Source organism: Maylandia zebra, linkage group LG15, assembly GCF_041146795.1.
Source record: "Maylandia zebra isolate NMK-2024a linkage group LG15, Mzebra_GT3a, whole genome shotgun sequence".
NCBI classification, from domain to species: Eukaryota; Metazoa; Chordata; class Actinopteri; order Cichliformes; family Cichlidae; genus Maylandia; species Maylandia zebra.
Window position 1 is genome coordinate 9851464 of NC_135181.1, and position 20406 is coordinate 9871869.

Here is a 20406-nt window from a genome sequence, read left to right on the forward strand (position 1 = left end):
ATAACAGATAATAATAACTGCAGAAAATGTGAAACTAAAAAGAAAATATGCAAAATTAAAAATAAAAACAAATAAAAAAAATAGTAATTTCAAACAGAAAGGACAGCGTGAAAGGAAAGAAAAAGATGACAAAAAACAACAGAAATAAGTGCTGCACACACAAATTATAATAACCGTCACAATCTGTCACACAGCAATAATGCTGGTGAGTGATGTGTTAAAGATGTACATAAGTGCTATCATATATTAGTAGACCAGAGATTTTGACTTGTTATAGTAGGAAAGAACAGGTAGAAGAAACTTTGTCAAAAATCATTCCATCAGCTGTGATTGTAATCCACGAGTGTGTAAACATGCATAACGATAAAGCCATTGAACTGGCACACCTAAAACAAATGCACTACTTGTAATGTTATAAATCACAGCTGTGCTTTTCCTGCTATAAAAAACCAAAATGTTTTACAATGAAAGAAAAGTCTAAACAGTTACAATAAGGCAACACTATCCAGAGTCTAAAAGGGAAAATCTGGGTCTGGTTCTTCTCAGATTATCAGGCGTGACACTTAAAGAGTGAATCCTATGATATTTTAACATGCACAAGTTAAATTCCTCGTGCATGTAAAGCGTTTGACAGCTAAAAGTGATTCTCACAGCTTAGCTGTTAGAGTTTGGTGCGAAGGTTAAGGTGGCCGCAGGCCTGGGAATGAGGTGAAGTTAGAACAAAGCCACGATGTTATGGACTGCTTTACATGTTAAACTGACGAAGCACTCAACTCAGCGAACCTTCTCAGAAGTGTACGAGAACACACAGGACCAGCAGCGCTTTGCCATCAGTCATGTGAGGCATGATATCAGCTACAATCAACAACACCAACTTCGTGCAGCTTATGCTTTTAAACAGCACCCCAGTACTTTCAAGTCACTGGCCAAATCCACAGAGGAATCTTAATGACCAGTCAGTGATTTATGGATTCAGCCTGAGACAGTTGTAGCAATTTACCCATCACAGCAGTGAGTGATTAGAGTGTGGGTGGCTCATGGTGTTACTGGGGAGAGTTCTTAAATACTCAATTAGTCCACGCAATAAGAAACTCGATTAGATGGAATAAAAATTGTATGATGGATTACATTGTTGTAATATGGAGGGAGAAAAAATGAAATCTGGGGCATGCTGTGGATCCTGTGCTACAATCAAGACAAGGTTCTGCAGGTGCCATCCTTTTGCTTATGCAGCGCTGTGCACTCACGGGACGTGCCGTCAGAGCCAGTGGAGGCTCCAGGGCCCGGGTGTGATTCTGGAAGGGACGGGGGAACCGGGTCCACAACGATGTCTAAATCAGACACTTTCCAAGGGCCGGGAGGCTTTCGCACACCGTCTGCCCCAAGAAGAGTCATCCCCCACCCAACCCCCACACCCAGTGAGACAGACATCACAAAGACAAGACAGGATAGACATGAAAGAGAGACGGAGAGACAAGGAAGGGAAATACAGGTTACACAACACAGGAGAAGAGTGAGGTTAGAGAGGAAGGGAGGAAAGAAAAGCAATCACAGAAATCAAGCCCAGGTGGAGAATCAACTGAGATGTCAGGTAGGAAGGAATCAGTTCAGGCAGAGGAAGGAACTTCAGCAGCATGCAGAAAGTGTGTAGCTGGAAATGCTGGATTTATGATCTATCTGAACAGAACCCTGGATGATTGGAGGTTTCTGATACTGTCCAAAGTCTGAAATCAGTGATCTCACTTTCAGACATTCATGGCTTCGTTGACCAGCTGGCTCTACAACAGCGGTCCCCAACCTTTTCTGTGCCACGGACTGGTTTATGCCCGACAATATTTTCACGGCCCGGCTCTTAAGGTGTCGTGGATAAATACAACAAAATAAAACCAGTACCGGTACCAAAAGAGAAGATTTATTCATAACACATGGGAAAAAACCCAGGGAAACTAAGTTGACAATAAAAACGATTAAAAAAAAATAATGCTAAAAACCAATAAAAACCCTGAAAAGCATTAATTTCACACCCGAGCCTCAACTCTCGAGGCCCAGTACCAAATGTCTCATGGACCAGTACCGGTCCGCACTCCAGGGGTTGGGGACCGCTGTTCTATAGGACCTGCACTCTCAGACTACATGTACTAAACTTGTCAGTGTTTTTTAAACATTTCTGCATTTTGTAAAATAAAAAATTAAAAAAATAGAAAATCTCCATGTGTAAAATGTTTGGGTTTAAACAAACCTGATTTAGTGCGGCCATGGTTAGCTTGGTTATTAACACCCAGAGTCTGTGGCTTCAGTGGATCTGGTGGTATGGTGTAGCCGCCTTCCTGTCGAGCCGGTACTGGAACCTGGATATATGGCCCGACAGCAGCAACACGACCCAGAGTGCCGGGAGCTGGCTGGGGAGACGGAGGCCCATTGGCTCTATTCAGCTATAATAACAGAGAATGAGAAATGTTTGAGATGTCAAAACAGCTGAAAAGCGAAAACTGTATAAAACTTTCACTACTCCAAGGGCTTTACAGCTCCTCTAAGAAGACAAATGAAAACGTTTCTTTGAGTATCTATAAAAACTTTAAAAACAGCATTTAAATGTTTCATTTTAAATAAAATTTAAAAAAAAACCCTGCAGTGTATAAGCTGATGTCTTACAGAGAGATAGAGGGGAAAAAAACAAAACAATAGAACTTTCAGAACTTTCCCGCCCCCAAAAATATGTAAACAGGAGATGTTAAGGGCTCCTAGTCTTACAGGGAGGTTCTCTTTTTGACGTGCCTCAGCTTTTTTCTTGTAGAGACGCTCCCTCAGCTCACTGATACGCTTGTCCATAAGCGTCACTTCCATATTGCGCTTGTTCAGAAGCTCCTTCTGTTGCTGCAGCTTGCTGTTTTGCTCCTGATTCAACTTGTTTCGAATCTGATGATGAGTGAAGACATAAACAAATGCATAGAAAGACTGGACCAAGATAATCGGCTATCACTGTAAACGTAGCGGACCTTGTAAGAGTATGCACGACATGATGCACTAATTTTAACTCTGCATTACCTGAAGCTCCTGGTACAGTTTGCGGAGCTCCAGCGCTGCAGCACCGGTTACTTGGCCACCCAGGGACGCCTGTATGCCATTCAGCTTTCCTCTCCGCAGGTCCTCTAGCTGCAGGCTAAGCTGCTCCACCCTCAACACAGCTGCCTGCAACTCCGCCTGCTTCTCCTGGAACAGGCTGCTAACCTGCTCGATCTCAGCCGCTGCATTTAGGAGGGGGGGGGAAAAAAAGGAAAAGGATCTGGATCAGCACCAACAGACAGCTTCTTTGTTTTGGGGGGAAAAAATACTCCAAACCATTCATCAAAAATCAAATGCTATTCTTTTATTAAAGAAACGAAAAGATCCTCAAGACCAAGACGTTTCAGAACTCTTATTCATCCAAAGTCAAGAGTTCTGAATATAAAGTATGCACTGATATGAGATATAAATCTTCTTTCAGTGTCTGATAGACTGTGAAATAGCTCGAGCCGAGCGCAGACAACCTTTCTGTGAAACAGTTATCTATCTGATACTCAAATATAATCGTCTCTAAAGAGTGGTGGTAAAGTTATGCACATATTTTAAGTATACGTACACAGGTTGCCATTGATGACCTTGCTGTAGTCCACCTGGCCTCTCATTGCGCGAATCTTCTTGAGCTTGGCCTCCTGGCTCTCTACACGTTCCTTCAGCCTCTGCAGCTTCTCGCTCTCTGAAACGCTTTGCTGCTGACGTCGCTCCTGCTGCTTCAGGTAACGCAGACGTTGCTCCTTTGGAAAGCAAAGCAAAGAGTGATTGAGTCACAGGGGAAACCTTCATAAAATGGTGGTTTTAAACTGTACAATTTGTATATCTTTATAGGTTAAAACATAAAATCCCAACACACGAATCAAAAAAAATCAGCAGGGCACCACCCAAAGCTTAAAGGAAATCTAAAACTAGGCTAAATCGTTCTACTGAGTACATTAAGTGAATTTCTGTGCCGTGTCAAGACGGTCTGAAGGCTGAAGAAAGGGTCAGATGACTTCATCTCCGCCCAACTGAGAATTGCTCCAGTTAAAGTCCTAAAATAGGAAATGACAGGGCCAGGTTTCCAAATGACTGCAGGGCTTCAAGTGGGCCTACTTTTCAGACACCACAACAAAGGCAATAAATAGTCTTTCTATCAGTGAGTCTACAGCGGGCTTTATTTTGCATGACTGATCAGCATACCACAAGCACGGTGGTCAGAGTGAGTTAGTGCAATGAAAAGTCACAGAGTGACAAGGTAGACTGTTTGTGCGACGTTCAGCTCCTCCTCCTCCATTGAAGGAGAAATCCTGATAATAGACAGTAGGAGGGCAGCCACCATTGGTTTGTGAGGTCCTTTTCCAAAGCCTTGATTTTTAGCAGCATATTTAGAAGCACACTGCTTTTGGAGTATAAAGTGACTCTATAGTGCTTTGTTCATTAGCATAGATGCACAGACGCAGATACTTGGCATTGATTAGCCAATTTTCTTTTAAATAATCCTTAGAAATAGTTCTCCAGGCTTGTTGAGGAACATTAGAACCTCTTCGTTGGATGTTGGCTGCCTTTTGTTCTGTTCTGTCCCACACTGCTTCAATAATGTTGAGGTCCTGGGAGACCAATCCATGGAAAATTAAATGAAATAATGACAAATTAAAATTTGGATTCATCATTCCATAAGACCCGTTGCCTCTCACTTTCAGTCCTGTTTTTTTTTTTGTAATTTGGCAATTTCTCTTTTCCTTCCTTAACAGTGGCTTCTTGAAGGCCACCAAGCACAGCACTATGGACTGAAAGCACTGTGAACTAAGACCATTTCTGATTAGGCTTCAGTGAATCATGATTGATAAACCGAGGATCCAGTTGCATTTCTCGGGTCTTGTGCCAGGTCTTTGCTGGATTCTTTTCCTCATCAAGCATGACTTGATGCAGTACTGTTCATCTGCATGTAGATCGTGTTTTAGGCCTGCCACTTCCTTTGTCCTCCACTTGTCCAGTTTCTTCAAAGAAAGCACACTGGACACTGAACAGGATATATAAAATTTTCTTCTAATAGTTCTTTGGGAATCATGTTTCTGCAAAAGTGCTTTTTTATCATGTCAAATTGTGTAATATTTGGCATTTTTGATGGATTTACCTAAAGAAACTGGAGCAAATTTGTTTTTGTAGGCTGTTAGTAACCGAGTGCCTAAAGATACAATTTAAAATTGGTTCTTTCCTAAGTTGTCAGCCCTGGCTCATCCCTTGAACTACAGTGGGGCAAAAAAGTATTTAGTCAGCCACCGATTGTGCAAGTTCCCCCACCTAAAATGATGACAGAGGTCAGTAATTTGCACCAGAGGTACACTTCAACTGTGAGAGACAGAATGTGAAAAAAAAAAATCCATGAATCCACATGGTAGGATTTGTAAAGAATTTATTCGTAAATCAGGGTGGAAAATAAGTATTTGGTCAATAACAAAAATACAACTCAATACTTTGTAACATAACCTTTGTTGGCAATAACAGAGGTCAAACGTTTACTATAGGTCTTTACCAGGTTTGCACACACAGTAGCTGGTATTTTGGCCCATTCCTCCATGCAGATCTTCTCGAGAGCAGTGATGTTTTGGGGCTGTCGCCGAGCAACACGGACTTTCAACTCCAGCCACAGATTTTCTATGGGGTTGAGGTCTGGAGACTGGCTAGGCCACTCCAGGACTTTCAAATGCTTCTTACGGAGCCACTCCTTTGTTGCCCGGGCGATGTGTTTTGGATCATTGTCATGTTGGAAGACCCAGCCTCGTTTCATCTTCAAAGTTCTCACTGACGGAAGGAGGTTTTGGCTCAAAATCTCACGATACATGGCCCCATTCATTCTGTCCTTAACACGGATCAGTCGTCCTGTCCCCTTGGCAGAAAAACAGCCCCATAGCATGATGTTTCCACCCCCATGCTTCACAGTAGGTATGGTGTTCTTGGGATGCAACTCAGTATTCTTCTTCCTCCAAACACGACGAGTTGAGTTTATACCAAAAAGTTCTACTTTGGTTTCATCTGACCACATGACATTCTCCCAATCCTCTGCTGTATCATCCATGTGCTCTCTGGCAAACTTCAGACGGGCCTGGACATGCACTGGCTTCAGCAGCGGAACACGTCTGGCACTGCGGGATTTGATTCCCTGCCATTGTAGTGTGTTACTGATGGTGACCTTTGTTACTTTGGTCTCAGCTCTCTGCAGGTCATTCACCAGGTCCCCCCGTGTGGTTCTGGGATCTTTGCTCACCGTTCTCATGATCATTTTGACCCCACGGGATGAGATCTTGCGTGGAGCCCCAGATCGAGGGAGATTATCAGTGGTCTTGTATGTCTTCCATTTTCTGATGATTGCTCCCACAGTTGATTTTTTCACACCAAGCTGCTTGCCTATTGTAGATTCACTCTTCCCAGTCTGGTGCAGGTCTACAATACTTTTCCTGGTGTCCTTCGAAAGCTCTTTGGTCTTGGCCATGGCGGAGTTTGGAGTCTGACTGTTTGAGGCTGTGGACAGGTGTCTTTTATACAGATGATGAGTTCAAACAGGTGCCATTCATACAGGTAACGAGTGGGGGACAGAAAAGCTTCTTACAGAAGACGTTACAGGTCTGTGAGAGCCAGAGATTTATACTTACTTATTTTCCACCCTAATTTACGAATAAATTCTTTACAAATCCTACCATGTGGATTCATGGATTTTTTTTTTTCACATTCTGTCTCTCACAGTTGAAGTGTACCTCTGGTGCAAATTACTGACCTCTGTCATCATTTTAAGTGGGGGAACTTGCACAATCGGTGGCTGACTAAATACTTTTTTGCCCCACTGTAGGTGGCTTTTTATGTTTAAATGATTCACAAGTTGGTGTTAAGTGGTTCAAACAAAACAAACATTGTGAAAATGGTCAGGTACAGGAATGGACAAAACATTGAAAGCCCTTCAGAAAGCCTAGAACACTAATGTGCAAGACCACTTTCTAATTATAAATATTAAGAAATAATGGGCAACTTGAGACTTGCACAGTACTGTAATTTGTCAAATAGCTGGACTATAAAATAAATGCCAAATTACCAACACCTCACAAACGGGTACTGACATGGGCCTCTTAACTTGTGTTTGTTATACTGGTATCTTTTTAATGACAATGTCACAACATTATATGGCTCGCATTGTGGTTAATTACAGGCCTAGCTAACTGCCTCTGTGTGATGCACCCATATAATGTATGGTTACAGCTTACTATCCAAGCTTTCTTGCATTAGCTAATAACTTGACTCCACCCTACGGACTTTCAGCTAAGCACTTGACCTGCTTGTCTGAAAGTCAAGCAGGTCTTTATTGATAATTATTCACAAGGATGCTTTTCACAACTCCAGATAAAATCCTGATGATGTGGAGCTGCAGCTGGTTAGTGAATAGCGCTAATTCCTGCAAAGACTTGAGTATCATTTCTGACCGACTGGACAATCCTGGCACCGTGACTCACACTGCATCCAATCTCATTCGTTACATAATGGTTTGCCCCCATTTCAGGTCACGACAGACTCTTTGGATGAGACGAGTGCAACAACATTCCACTTTCTCTCCGACAGAGCGGTCCAAGGCTGCTTTGTGTCCTGAACTTGATTGAACTAATGCCCAGGCTGCGTCTGTGGCATCGGACTAAATGACACACCATCAGGCCAAACCCTGGCCAAGGCTATGATTTGTCAGGTCTGCTATATTACTCAGTTAAGTTACTGCAACAATTTTTCAGTAACACATCCCAGCATAAGAACATTTACCGACTTTACCGAAACACAAACATAATATGAACTGCAAAAAGACGAGAAACATGGACTCACTTGTGCTTCCAATTAACACATTTTGTTAGCATAAAACAAACTTTGCATAAAAGACCATGACTGTATTTGGAGGAAGGATTCGTGGTAAGAGAATGAAGCTGCTGATACCTTTGCAACGAGCATCTGCTGCTGAGCCTCGATTTGCTGCTGCTGCCGTGTGGCCATCTCCTGCAGCTCCGACAGCGTGAGCTCCACACGCTGGCTGCCCACCTACACACCAACACAGGAACTGGTCAATACACTGAAATCTTCCCAACTACTCTTGATGTTGAACCACTGAGACTGATGATTAATAATGAGTTTAATGAAGGTTTTCCCTTATAAAAACTCACATATGACAATATTTTAAATCAGGAAAAAAGGCTAATTTGACAAGAAAAATATGACTTATAATTCCTGTACTAAAAGGTGACTGATTCAGACTCAAAATTACATTACATTATTCTCGACTCTCAGCCAAAACATTAACATTTAACAGCAGAGTTGTTCAACATCTCTAAGAAATACCTTTGTGCTTTTTTACACCAATATTCAGGTAAATGTTTGATAGCACTCTGCTATGATAACACAAAGTTCAAGTCAATAAATGCAGAATAATACGGGCCTGCAACATTACATAAGCCAAAAATATTATATAAGAAAAAGAAGCTGAAAAACTAAGCACAGAGAAATAGGTTACGAAGAGAAAGAGAAAAAAAAAGCCATTTGCAGAAATGATTTTAAAAGATGTCTGGATTCAGTAGCCAGAGGGTAAAACTGCAGTAGACTGCACAGTACTGAGAGCTGGGGACTCTTTCTCCAAAACAGCATCATTATGGGACCTTAATTATGATGGAGAATCAGTTAGTGGGCAGTAGGCCCGAGCCTCTGAGGGGCAACATGTCATTTGGTGTTTATACACACAGCATAAGCTTCGTATCGTATGAAGGCATTACTGGAGTAAAAGAGTGGAGCTGTGACCAGACACGAGGCTGCCACGTTACTCAAGCACACAAAATTACCAGAAGTCGGTTTTGTTACAGCAAAACAAAAACATGAATCAGTTTATTACATTTAGCTCTGGTTGTCCAGAACAAAGAGTTCCAGAGGTTTAGCTAGAGGAAGCTGTGTTTCCATACATAAAATAACCTGTTGTTGATGGCCAGTAACACTGGAGAGCTTTACTCTTTGATGACTAGGTGGACTGTAAATGTGCACAAGCTCTTATTTTGCTGTTATATTAATACACTGATCATGTTCATCGTTAAACAGAGCTCGGTAACTGACGTCACTGTGGCATCACTGCACAATGAATTGTTTGGCAGACAAACAAACAACTTCATTCTTTGCTACTTCATTGCATTACAAAGTTTAAAAGAAAATGAAGTGTACGAAACTGAAGCTCTAAGGGAAAAAGTGAAATCCAATCAGCGTCATTGCAGATCCTTACAATGTGTCAAAAAAACGAAAAGATTAGAGACCACAATGCCTCACGTACCCCTCGCATCCCCCAATATGTTTACCCATCTTTTTTTTAAAAATCATTTTTATCATTTTAATTCCCACAAAGCACAAGTTCAGTTTAGCAGTGGCAAATTTGGAAATGTTAAATTTATATTTAAGATGAATATGAATGAAGAACATCAGTTAACTGTGTTTGCCCTACTCTTTTCAGCCGGAGGCAAAATTGTAGATCTCAGTCGTTTACTTTCCTTTAGATGTGTATGTTTATAAATTTGAAACTGCTCTAACTTAGTGTCCAATAGTTAATAATCAAATTCCTTAACAAATAAATAAATACATACAACTTTGCCCTCTGTTTAGTAACTCAGACTTCTGTTTACTACCACCACAAGTCTGTAAGCTCAGAGCTGAAAACCTTCTTGAAACTTCGAGTCAGCTGTCAGCCCAAAGCTTTGTAATGAGCGGCGACACAAGCCAGTACTATTGATCATTTTTAATGACTGATCAGCCTGTGTCTTTCCATTACATTTTACATGCATAGCACAATCGAATGAGCTGAAGTCTGCAATTCACTTGTGTGTTTGTGTTGTTTTCTTATTGCTCATGTTTGTTGTCAGTGTTTGTCACTCTCAAACAATCGCCGTCACATAAGATGCAAAAGAGCAATGTGGTGTGTTAAGTTTTTTTTTTTTTTAAATATAAAAGTAACAAATCATAGCTCGCTATTCAACCAAGTGTTACAGCTGTAAAAGATAAGTGGAAGAGAGCCCTGCACAACCAAACGCTACTGCAGCCAAACCCGAGACACAGATCCATGCAGCAAACTGTCGACTACTGACGGAGAGCCTGAACAGAAATTTAAATGAGAGGTAAAAAAAAAGAAAAGAAAAAAGGTTTCACCTCCAAGAAGAGTTTTCATGAAGTTGAAATTTCGGCACCCATGTGTTCTTCAAGAGCTCACAGAATAAAGGCAGGCTGGCTTTTCCCTACAGAGTTTTTGATTTCTAGATTCAAAACACTGACGACTACCTTTAAACAGAATACTGAGCGAACACGCTCCACCAAACTACAAGCGATATTGAAATGCTCCCAGCCTTTGCCTTTGGAAAGAGCACTGAGAGGGAGGAGACGATGCAGGAAATGTCATGGTGCCTTTTTTCCTTCAACAACAGACTGAAAAATGTAGAATCCTGGCTCGAGTAGAGCTTAGTAAGAGGCATATCGTGTGTCAAGTGCATGGATGCTGGATCCAACACATATTTAAAGTAGTGGGGAGGACAATAATACCAACAACAATACCTGTAACTACTGCTCTGTTTGGTTAGAGGAGACGTGAAAAAACATGCGTCTTGCTGGGAGTAAATTCAACTTTTACTTTACTCAAAGAATGCAACAGTAGTGCACCCACATAGACAATCTTTTACTCCTTGGCATTTGTTAAGACTTTTAGTTATAAGGATGTCTAGAAAGCCTCATAAAGGCTGGAAGGGCAGCATGATGACTCAATCGAGATAGAGATGGGCAGAGTGGGGAAAGCCACTGGCACATGAACACGGCCATGCTCAAATGCACTCAAGCAACACTGCATCAGTGACAGTTCCTCTGAGGGAGAAATCGACTCTCTTGTGTGGCGAAGAGAGAGAAACGCCCAACTGAGCAGACGGCAGGAAGAGGGGACGAAAGCAGCCAAGTGCACGCTGATGAGGGATGCCGTTCTGCAGGATTTCATAAACCCATCTGCAAATTGTATACATTTGCCCACAACGACTGTAATTGCTTGCAAATGTAAAGTCTTATCAGGGTAACACTGGAGTAATTCCTGGGGATGTGTGCGACTAGTTGTCTGGACGTTTAAACATTGCTGTCCTTGCTAGTCGATCCCAGAAATACTAGTCTGTTAATAAAATAAGAACAATATGTTTAACAGCCAACAGCAACGGGACACCACCCGGGGATAAGGCTCTCTCTCTTAGACCCACTCTGCCTCCTGAGCTACAACCTACAAATCCTAAGCTATTAATTATAAGAGATTTCAAAGGAAAAACAGCAACCGAGAAACTGGCGTCACAGGCAGTTTGATATTGTTGCCTGGGAGAAAAAAATAAAATCACTGAAATTATTAGTAATTTTACTAGTCTTGACTAATTCAATTACATTTCTGGGTAGTGCCAATGAGCTGTAATTATCATTTATGGCAGCTAAAATGGTGATATAAAAAAAATGAATTGTAATCGTAGTATTCCCTACAGGGATCGCTGTTCTTTAAGATGATGATGATGATCAGCTCTGCTGGGCTGACTGAAAGCCTCTGGGGTTTGGGCAGCAGCAAGTGGAAAAGCTAAAGCACTGATCCTCTTAACAACCATTATATCATCCAGAGGGCCGACTAATATAATCCTCTAAATCAGATATTAAGAAGAAACTTGGACACAAGTTAGTCTCAGTACTTTGAATGGGAGGAGCCATTCAGTGTCTCTTTCGGTCAGTAGTGACACTAATGATACAGAGTGTGTCATTTGGTGCCGATCAATAGTCAATTTCTATATCTACACTCTAAAGCATTACACTGTTTATTTCTGAGGCTCTCTCCTTAAGCACATTACTCGTGAAATAAAATAAAGCACAGTAGATTAAAGCGCCAAGTTTAGGTTTATTTATTATACAAAGAGCTGTGGAGGAAATACACGCCTTTTAAACACAGAGTGCTCAAAGTTTTAAAAATAATATCTGCAACCATCCACAAACACCCCCTTCACCTCGTGACCATGAAAGGTCCTTCATTACTCAGATGTTTGGGCTGTTTGAAGATTTTAATTTACCTGCTGAATGTTTACATTTTGTCCAAAGAGATAATCTGAAAGCTTCTGTACACATCTGCGTTCGCCCTGTTCCCTCTATCAGCAGGGAAACTATCAATAAACGCCACCATGCCACTTTCATTAGCAGCCTCATCACAACAGAAGCAAAACCGCCATGTTTGACAGATGAGGTGATGCTTCAGAGCTCGAGTTGTTCCTTTCTTCTATCCATCATTTTCAAAGAAGCTTTTTTTTTAATGCTTTTTTGAAAACTGTACCCGCCTTACTATTATTTAAGGCTCACCCAGGGTTTCTATCTTAAGACGAATCCTCTCAGCTTCTGTCATGATATTACTCCATCTTGGTGCATTCTTGACTGTAATTAATTCACCATTAATTCTGGCTAATCAAATCACTTTGATTTATCTGCTTCTTTACACATACTGACATCCATTCAAACCCATCTAGGTCTAACTGGAAACACATCTAAGAAAAAAAAAAGCCGGCCTTTTGTGCATAAAACAACATGCAGGAAACATTTAGTCACCCAGTGTCCAGTTACTTTTAAATACTTGAATACTGGTTCTGTAAAAAGGACTATACCTCACACGGTTCTTTTAATACTGACAAAAAACCTCAAATTAAATCTGAGAAATGATATTTCACTGTAGAATTTATTTTTAAGTACAATGGGCTATGTACATGTAGTCTATGGATGACAAAACAGATCTTCTCAACAAAAACAAAGTTAAAAATTGCACATTTTCTAGGAGAATATACAGAGGATAGCTTCTGGGTGCTTTTATGCTCTTGAAAACAAAATAAACAAAGCCTTCTTTCAACCCTGAAGGTTGAATTAGTTACAATTTCTTGACCGCAACACTTTCTTGTTGAGAAATCTGGGACAGATGGTCAGAGAGAGAAAGCTGTTCCCAGAGGCTGCTCTTATCGAAGTCATTCACATCTCTTAGTACACACATCCTTAAGCCAAAGAGTACATCAATGGGTACACCTGACAGGAAAACGCCAACAGTGTGTGGAAAAGGAACAGCCCTGCCACACCAGAGCAGAGATGATCCTCTGAGTTTGGAGTTAAAAATCATATTATTACGGTGAAGCATGACCAAAACCCCCAAAACAAAGACACATGTACTCCCGTTTCATTTCTAGTGTGTTTTATACTTCTATCTTGTACTGTGAACTATAGGGAAAATGTTAAAGAACACTACACAGAGACAGATATTTCAACATTAATTCTCACCCCATTCTCATTGTGCTTGTCTCCAGTATTTCCACTTCTGCGACTCATTTGCTCCTGAGACTGCTGACTCCCTGAAATAAAAAGGGGGGGGGGAAGAAAAAAAAAAAAAAAAAGAAGCAGTCACCATAAATAAATAAAATCCGAAAAACCCAATACAGACATGCAGTGTACTAGTGCGACACTCAAGAGTGCAGGAGTGCAAAGACGAAGGTACCGCACGCAAGTGAAGATTCAGAGACAACCACCATTGTCTGAAATCGTCTTAAAGTTCACTGGTATGATTGCACATGACAGGGGGCTTTAAGAACTGGGACAAGCACTGCTAACTAAAGCCACCTACCTCATACTTTTAATAAATGTATAAAAATTCACAGCAGAGGACAGAAAACTGCCCTCTTTTCTGTAATTTAAAAAAAAACAAAACAAAAAAAACAAAACAGGAAAGAATGACCTCAGCTTTTATTTGGTAGTTTATAGCCAATGTAAACATGATCGGGAAGACCACCAGGTAACTTGTAGTTAAAACATTACAGACTCAGGCTGATAATACTTAAGAGTGGATGTTACACATAGCTGTTTATGTGGCTCTGCTCTATCCAGACAGAAAGACAATGTAATTAATGTGCGTGGGATAGCTGGCAAACCAGTTATTCCATTGATATTCCCCTCTGAACAACCTTTGCTTTTTTAATTCTACAAAGCTTTTAAGAACATAACGACACGTCACCTATTTTAAGAAAGGCTAAACTAATATTTACAAAGCTCCAAAAAAGGAGAAAACAAAAACAGAGAGAAATCTGGGCTTTTTTGATGTGTAAAGTCTGCAAACGGCTTGGCTTGGCTAGACTAGACGTGGCAGAAGAAAACAGAAAGAAAAAACACCAAGTGACACCAGTCTTCATTACAAGGAAGGCAGAACAGATGCCAAGAATTTCCCGACAGCTATCGACTCCACCCTCTACTGTTCAGCCTTCTGTGTGAAAAAACAAGCACACAGAGCAGAGAAAGCAGCAGACAGCACACACCTTGATCGCTGCTCTCAGTTGGTGAATCTTCGTGCCGGAGGAAGAATTTGACTTCTTGCTTCCGAGGTCCCCATTTCTGCATGTGTTCATACATCATGTGCTCAAAGGGGATTGCTCGCTCTGAAAAGTTAAGGAAAGGTCGACCAGGTTCAGTCATTTACAATAGGTACACTGATTTTCAGCTAGCCTGGTACTTAAATGAACAAAAAACACTTAACTCTAAAGCTCAGTGATTAACTTGTTATACAGTCAGTCGGCACATCATTAGTTACACTCTGCTAGTACTGGGTTGGACCCTCTTTTGTCTTCAGAGCTGCCTTAAATGTTCAAGGCTCAGATTCAACAAGGTGCGGGAAACATGCCTCACAGTTTTTGCTCCATATCGATATGCCTTCCTATCAGCTCAAAGCAGTCTGGCCATTCTGCTTTGACCTGTGGCATCAACGAGGCACTTTCATCCAGACAACTGCTGCTCACTGGATATTTTACTTGCAGGGTATGTGGTAAATAATTTCTTGGATATGTATGCTGTTTCTCACTTTCCCAAACTAAGTATTACTTTACACATTAACACACTTTTAAATTCAGGGAAAAAAAGCATTTTTTCCAAGTTGTGAAATTATTTCTTGAAGCACAAATTAAAAAAAAAAAAAAAAAAAAAAAATCACCACAGCAATTGAAAAAAAAAAAAACCCCTTTCTAGTCTCTCCTACTTCAAAGATTTTCTTTCTCCCAGACTCCTCATTTTTAGTTGGGCTTCTTAATCACGCAGGGCATCAAACTGCTTGTCTCTGAGTGTGATGCCACCTTCCATACATTTGCAGGGATTATGTGTGTGAATAATTCACTTTATGCTATTTCTGTTTACATCGTAGCCATACAGACAATCTCAGAATTAAAATGATGATACCCCGAGGAAGAGTCCACTGATAGAGATGAATATTTACAGCATAATGTGTATGCAGAACTGAAAAAGATTGAGACCGAGACAGTAGGTAGAGAGGTTTTAGGAGGGTTTTGGGGCAGCCAGTTGCATTGTCAGGCCTCACATGACTGCATAACGTGAGGTCAATAAAGCGTTTTACTGGAATGCTGTTTTCAACTGAGCAGTAGGCCTTTAAAAACCGCTGATAACAAAGGGTGTGTCAGCACAGCGATGGTGATGGGACCGAGTGGAATCTGTTGTGACAGGGGCGTGAAGTACACTGGCACATAACCCTTTTTCTCATATTAAAATTTGCTATGTGAATTATTTTATTCCATTCAGGTAAGCATGCACGGCCTCATTCAGCCCCTCAACTCGTTTTTTTTTAAAGTGCTTGTTTTTACATTAATAAAGAAAGCTAAAGGCTACTGTTTGAGAAAATGAAATTCTTGTGCATGCAAATGAAGTGTCTGGCTCAGCAATAATGGGGTTTCAGATTACTTCACCTTCAGGCATTTACAAGAGACAACCGCTGTTCTTTCTCTTTAACGTGGCAGCCAACTGGATGCTGCTTCCTATAAGAAAGGCAGCGCTCCCTGTTCTGAATATTAAGCACTTCAGCAGGTCCGTGAGAAAGCTTCAAATGGGTCTTACCGTTGCCTCTCCACACCTCGGCCAGATGGCAGCCGCTCTCGCCGGGCTCTTTACAGAACTCGACGACATCGTGGCACGTTGTTTCAGGGGTGATGGGCACCTCAGTCACGGCCTGCTCCCCGTCGCTGAGGTACACCGTCAATATCATCTGAAAGGAGAAGGAAGGCAGTGAGGGGAAAACTGAATACAAGTGCTCAACAGTGAAATATGAATGACACAGATTACAATAAAAACAATGGAGTGTTTATGGATGAATCTTTACGCTCTCTATTGCTACAAAGCCTGCTCTGCTGACACTACATTTCCTTGTTGACCAGCCCAGACTGTGAGTTGGAGCTAGCATTGGACTCGTGTCTGTGCCTGCCAAATTTCTGTTTACTATGATTAGTGTCTGACATAGCACTGAACACATAAAGTATGAGCTGAAAGGTAAAACATATCAATACATGCCTTCACATGTCTGTGTCGGCTCTCAGCTTCCACCAGTTTTTGAACAACCAGCAGTTAAATCATATCGACTTGATGGGTGTATGATCTAAATGATAGCCCAAACTCTTAAATCTAAAGGACTGGTTAAAAAACTCTAAATCTGAAAAGACTGAATGAGAAACAAAACATAGCCGATTTATCATCTTTACGCTTTATAATGAGCTATGAGTAAACTTCAAGCTGCTTCAAGTTCTCCTGCATTAATCAGACATCACAATGTCTGCAATGTGCATGTCACCTTTTGACTAAGCTATTAAGAATGAAACTGAGCAGCTCAGCAGTTGAGTATTCAACTAGTCATTTAAGTTTCACATTTACACAGTAAACTTAATATGTTGTTGTTGCTTGTTTAAAAAAAAAAGACATGTCATATTACTTTTCGTTTTATTACTACACGAAAGCATGAAAATAATAAGAAAATATATCTTGGGCAGTGATTTTTTTTTATTTATTTTTTTTTTTTTTAATCTGATCTGGCTTCACACAGTCTACCTAAATCATAACCCATTCACAGGTATACGATCACCCCCTTTGGACTTTCTTGTAGTTAAGATTTAGTTATTTTCCCCTCATGCAAATCAACAGACAATCCATTTATTCAGAAAAAAAAAAGCCATGGTCACAGTCACACAAACACTCAGTGCTACCCCTCAAGGATAAGGGCATGGAAAGCAGCCAATGCATAAATAAATAAATCCCAAAATCCAGATCGTCTAAGATGTTAAATCATTTCTAAGACGATTCGGTCACTGCAAAGTACTGAATCACCGGGTTAAATACATTTGTAGGGCACGTTAATCTATGAATTTAGGTTGCTAACTATGGGCAACATTTTTTTCTTCCATAAATTGACAAAATGTTTCTAGGCAAGCAGGTTTTGGATCCTATAATCAGATTATTCAATATCTATGTAGAATAAAACTAACAGCAGGATAAGAGGCGCAATAGGTTTGAATATTTTACTTGACAAAAACATTTATATACCTTGTTTAAACCAAAAGACTTTTTTTGCCCTGCGGGAGGTGACACATGTCTGCACTGATTATGGCAATCTCCTCTATATTCATCGCTACTGCACATCACCACAATATGGGTTTTTTTCCCCCCTCCTGAAGCGTCAGGCAGATTTCCACTGTTTCCTGTGGGACAAAGCACTCTCGAGTGTTGAGGAGTGCCTTCCTGTTTCATGTGACAGGCCTCACTCGCCCCTCGCCTTCTGTGGCATGTAACAGAAAAGCGACACTGAGAGGAGTTTAGCGAACAAAAACAACCCAAAGAAAAACTTCTGTAACAAAGAATGTTTTGCAGGGATGCTCAAAATGACGTAAACGTGTTTGAAAGGATTGCTTGGTGCATGCTAGACTCAATTTCAACTCTTTCTCAGTAAACAAAGAAGAAAAGCATTTGCTTCCAAGCCGTCCCACTTCGGCAATTTTTATACATGTTTCACTGCTTTAAAAAACACCAAAACAGGGACAGCCTATGCCTAGAAACTTTTGAAGTGTGATAAAGAAAAAAAAAAAAAAAAAAAAAAAAAAAGGAAAAATCTACACTATGGCTTAGTTGTAACTCCTAGAGTTTCCAAGAGTACAATGGGAGGCAGAGTCTTCAGTTATCACATTCCACCTCCCACTTTATTTCTTTTTTTAACAGCCCTTTTTAATCTTTCATTCTTGATTAAAAAAAAAAACAAACTAAAATGATTACGGCTGGGGTTGGCTCAGGTTGCACTAAACCACATTTTAATTATATTGCTAGAGGTCTAGGCTGACAGGGGACCTCCCATAATGCACTGAGGACCTCTATTCGCCTCTCTTTCATTTCCGACACATTTTTTGACACTCGCTCTGTCTTTTATTTCGCCCCTGCAAGTTAAGCTTTTACATTTCCATCCTTATTCTGCAGCCATCTCTTCTTGTCAGTTATGGGGCCATCTAACATGCTCAGTGTTTATGCTATGACTGACTTCTAGACAAAAAGGCTTTTTATTTACATGCAATAAGGTTCAAAATGCCAATTTAAAGCCCTCAGTGTCAAAAAGAGGTAGAAAAAGAAGAAAAAAAAAAAACCTCTAAAGTGAAACAACTAATACATCACTGGAAAAGTGAAGAGATCACAAATTTTTCAACACTGATTTTGCTGACTGGCTTTGACTTTGCTGAATTACAAATAAGTATAAGATGAAATGTTCCGTGTACATACTTTGTGTACACATGGCTTCATGGTGCATTTTCAATTTCACAATAATTGCCAGCAAGCACTATTGTCATATATAATCTAGCTTTAGTCACTGAACCTACCTACAGATAATTACTCCAGGAGTTTCTCCAAGACAAAGTGACTCATCCTTTGTAATGATGCAACTGCATGATTCACTGACATTTTCTGCAGCAGCCAAAATTAAACGATATGATCTCTTGTCCTAGAGATCCACTCAGTGACTATGAGAATCAACAACCTGCATTTTCAGACAAGGATGGTAAAAACATAGAACTAATGCCGAGACACCAGGAAATCCCTTTGTGGCTCTGCGCTGTTTCTTACAGTGTTAATATGAGCTAATGGATGACCTTTTTGGGACTGCATATGCAACAACGTTACTGGGGGAAAGAAATTAAATCTGAATGATCTGAATGAAACCTCAAATGGGTAAGTGGTTAAGATGGATGGATGGCAGAAAGAAAGAAAATCTTTTCTAAAAGTGTGGCAGGGGGTGCTACAAGCTGCATAATGACATACAACACAATACAGTAAAAAAAAAATAAAAAAATATTGAGGCTACTAGGCTGCTAGAAAGAACAACAGCTTGAATATAAAGAAGACTAAGGCATTCTTATTTGTATTTGTTATACAACAGCTTCTAATATCCCTTATAGATTAAACTAAAAGGAGAAAAATACTATAAGATCCATCAAAATCTGCAGTTCTTTTTTTTAAAATGACAACACCACAAGCCTGCATTCTGAATATCCTTGGCAGCATACCAAAACAAGCCTTTAAAGATTAAAAACACATAATTAATCAATCAGACAATATGAGGTGAAAATTTAAACTAATCACAGCACCTGCAGACTAAACTACACAGAAATCTAGAAACTACTAGATATATCCAAAACAAAACAGAAACTCTGATCCAGCTGAGTGATCACTGGGGATACGAACCACCCTCACTAAGTTGCGTCTGCCCATACTCTTGGCTCTCTTGGCCGCCCTCCGTTTCCTCTTGATCTCCCTCTTTGGTGGCCGGTGATGTTCCTTTGCCCAGATGGGGTTCTCCTTGGAAAGGCTAACGAGGCCACGTAACACTATAGTCACAAATCTCTTCATTGTGGCACTGCCGCTTTTGCGGGCACGAGACTTAGATGTTATGCCATCCCGAGCAGACCTCTAAACCCGACAGTGACGCGTGCATTAGAAAAGTGCTGCAGAGGAGACTTGAGAGGAAAAAAACACAAGCTGCATGTGCAGTTCGAGCAGGGAGGGGGGAAGAGAGAGAGAGCTTGTGTGAAACAAACAGCCAGCGAAAGAAGGAGAGAGCAAGGGAACAAGAGAGTGTCACAGGGTGGTGGGTATGGATGGAGGAAAGTGATGGGTAGTAATTTTACTGGAAAAGTGTCCCTGGGATGTGCCTGTGGCTGCAGCACCAACAACTCCCTGCTAATGAGAATAGTTTGGCCACAGCTGTGACTGGCAGGCAGGTCAACACCATCATGCAGAGCCAAGAAAGAGATTATGCTTATACTGGGCTGTGCATGACTCAAAGGAGTCAATGCATTATGCTACAGTGGGCACCATCTGGAGATCATTTAACTTCTGAGAGGGAAAAGGCATCATTTAGTGCCCTGATCTCCAGCACACATCAAACATTTCCTCACATAAATCCAGTTACTTACTTATTCTTAAAGATGGGCCCTGAGT

General features: G+C 40.7%; 1 protein-coding gene across 7 annotated transcripts in view; it reads right to left on the reverse strand.

Moving 5' to 3' along the window:
• Nucleotides 1–20406, reverse strand: part of ppp1r13bb (protein phosphatase 1, regulatory subunit 13Bb) — a 28409-nt gene that overhangs the window by 5104 nt on the left and 2899 nt on the right. For 2 of the 7 annotated variants that reach the window (XM_076873843.1, XM_076873840.1), the window contains exons 1-10: nt 19651–19902; nt 16000–16147; nt 14421–14540; nt 13396–13466; nt 8002–8103; nt 3620–3794; nt 3046–3245; nt 2752–2916; nt 2240–2432; nt 1248–1376 (exon numbers count right to left, since the gene is read on the reverse strand). In XM_076873843.1, the coding sequence (XP_076729958.1) occupies nt 1248–1376; nt 2240–2432; nt 2752–2916; nt 3046–3245; nt 3620–3794; nt 8002–8103; nt 13396–13466; nt 14421–14540; nt 16000–16147; nt 19651–19815 (1468 nt within the window). In that variant the 5' untranslated portion in view covers nt 19816–19902. Of the gene's footprint in view, nt 1–1247; nt 1377–2239; nt 2433–2751; nt 2917–3045; nt 3246–3619; nt 3795–8001; nt 8104–13395; nt 13467–14420; nt 14541–15999; nt 16148–19650; nt 19903–20406 lie in introns of those variants that run through there. The other 5 variants (XM_076873842.1, XM_076873846.1, XM_076873845.1 and 2 more) reach the window with 5 other exon arrangements.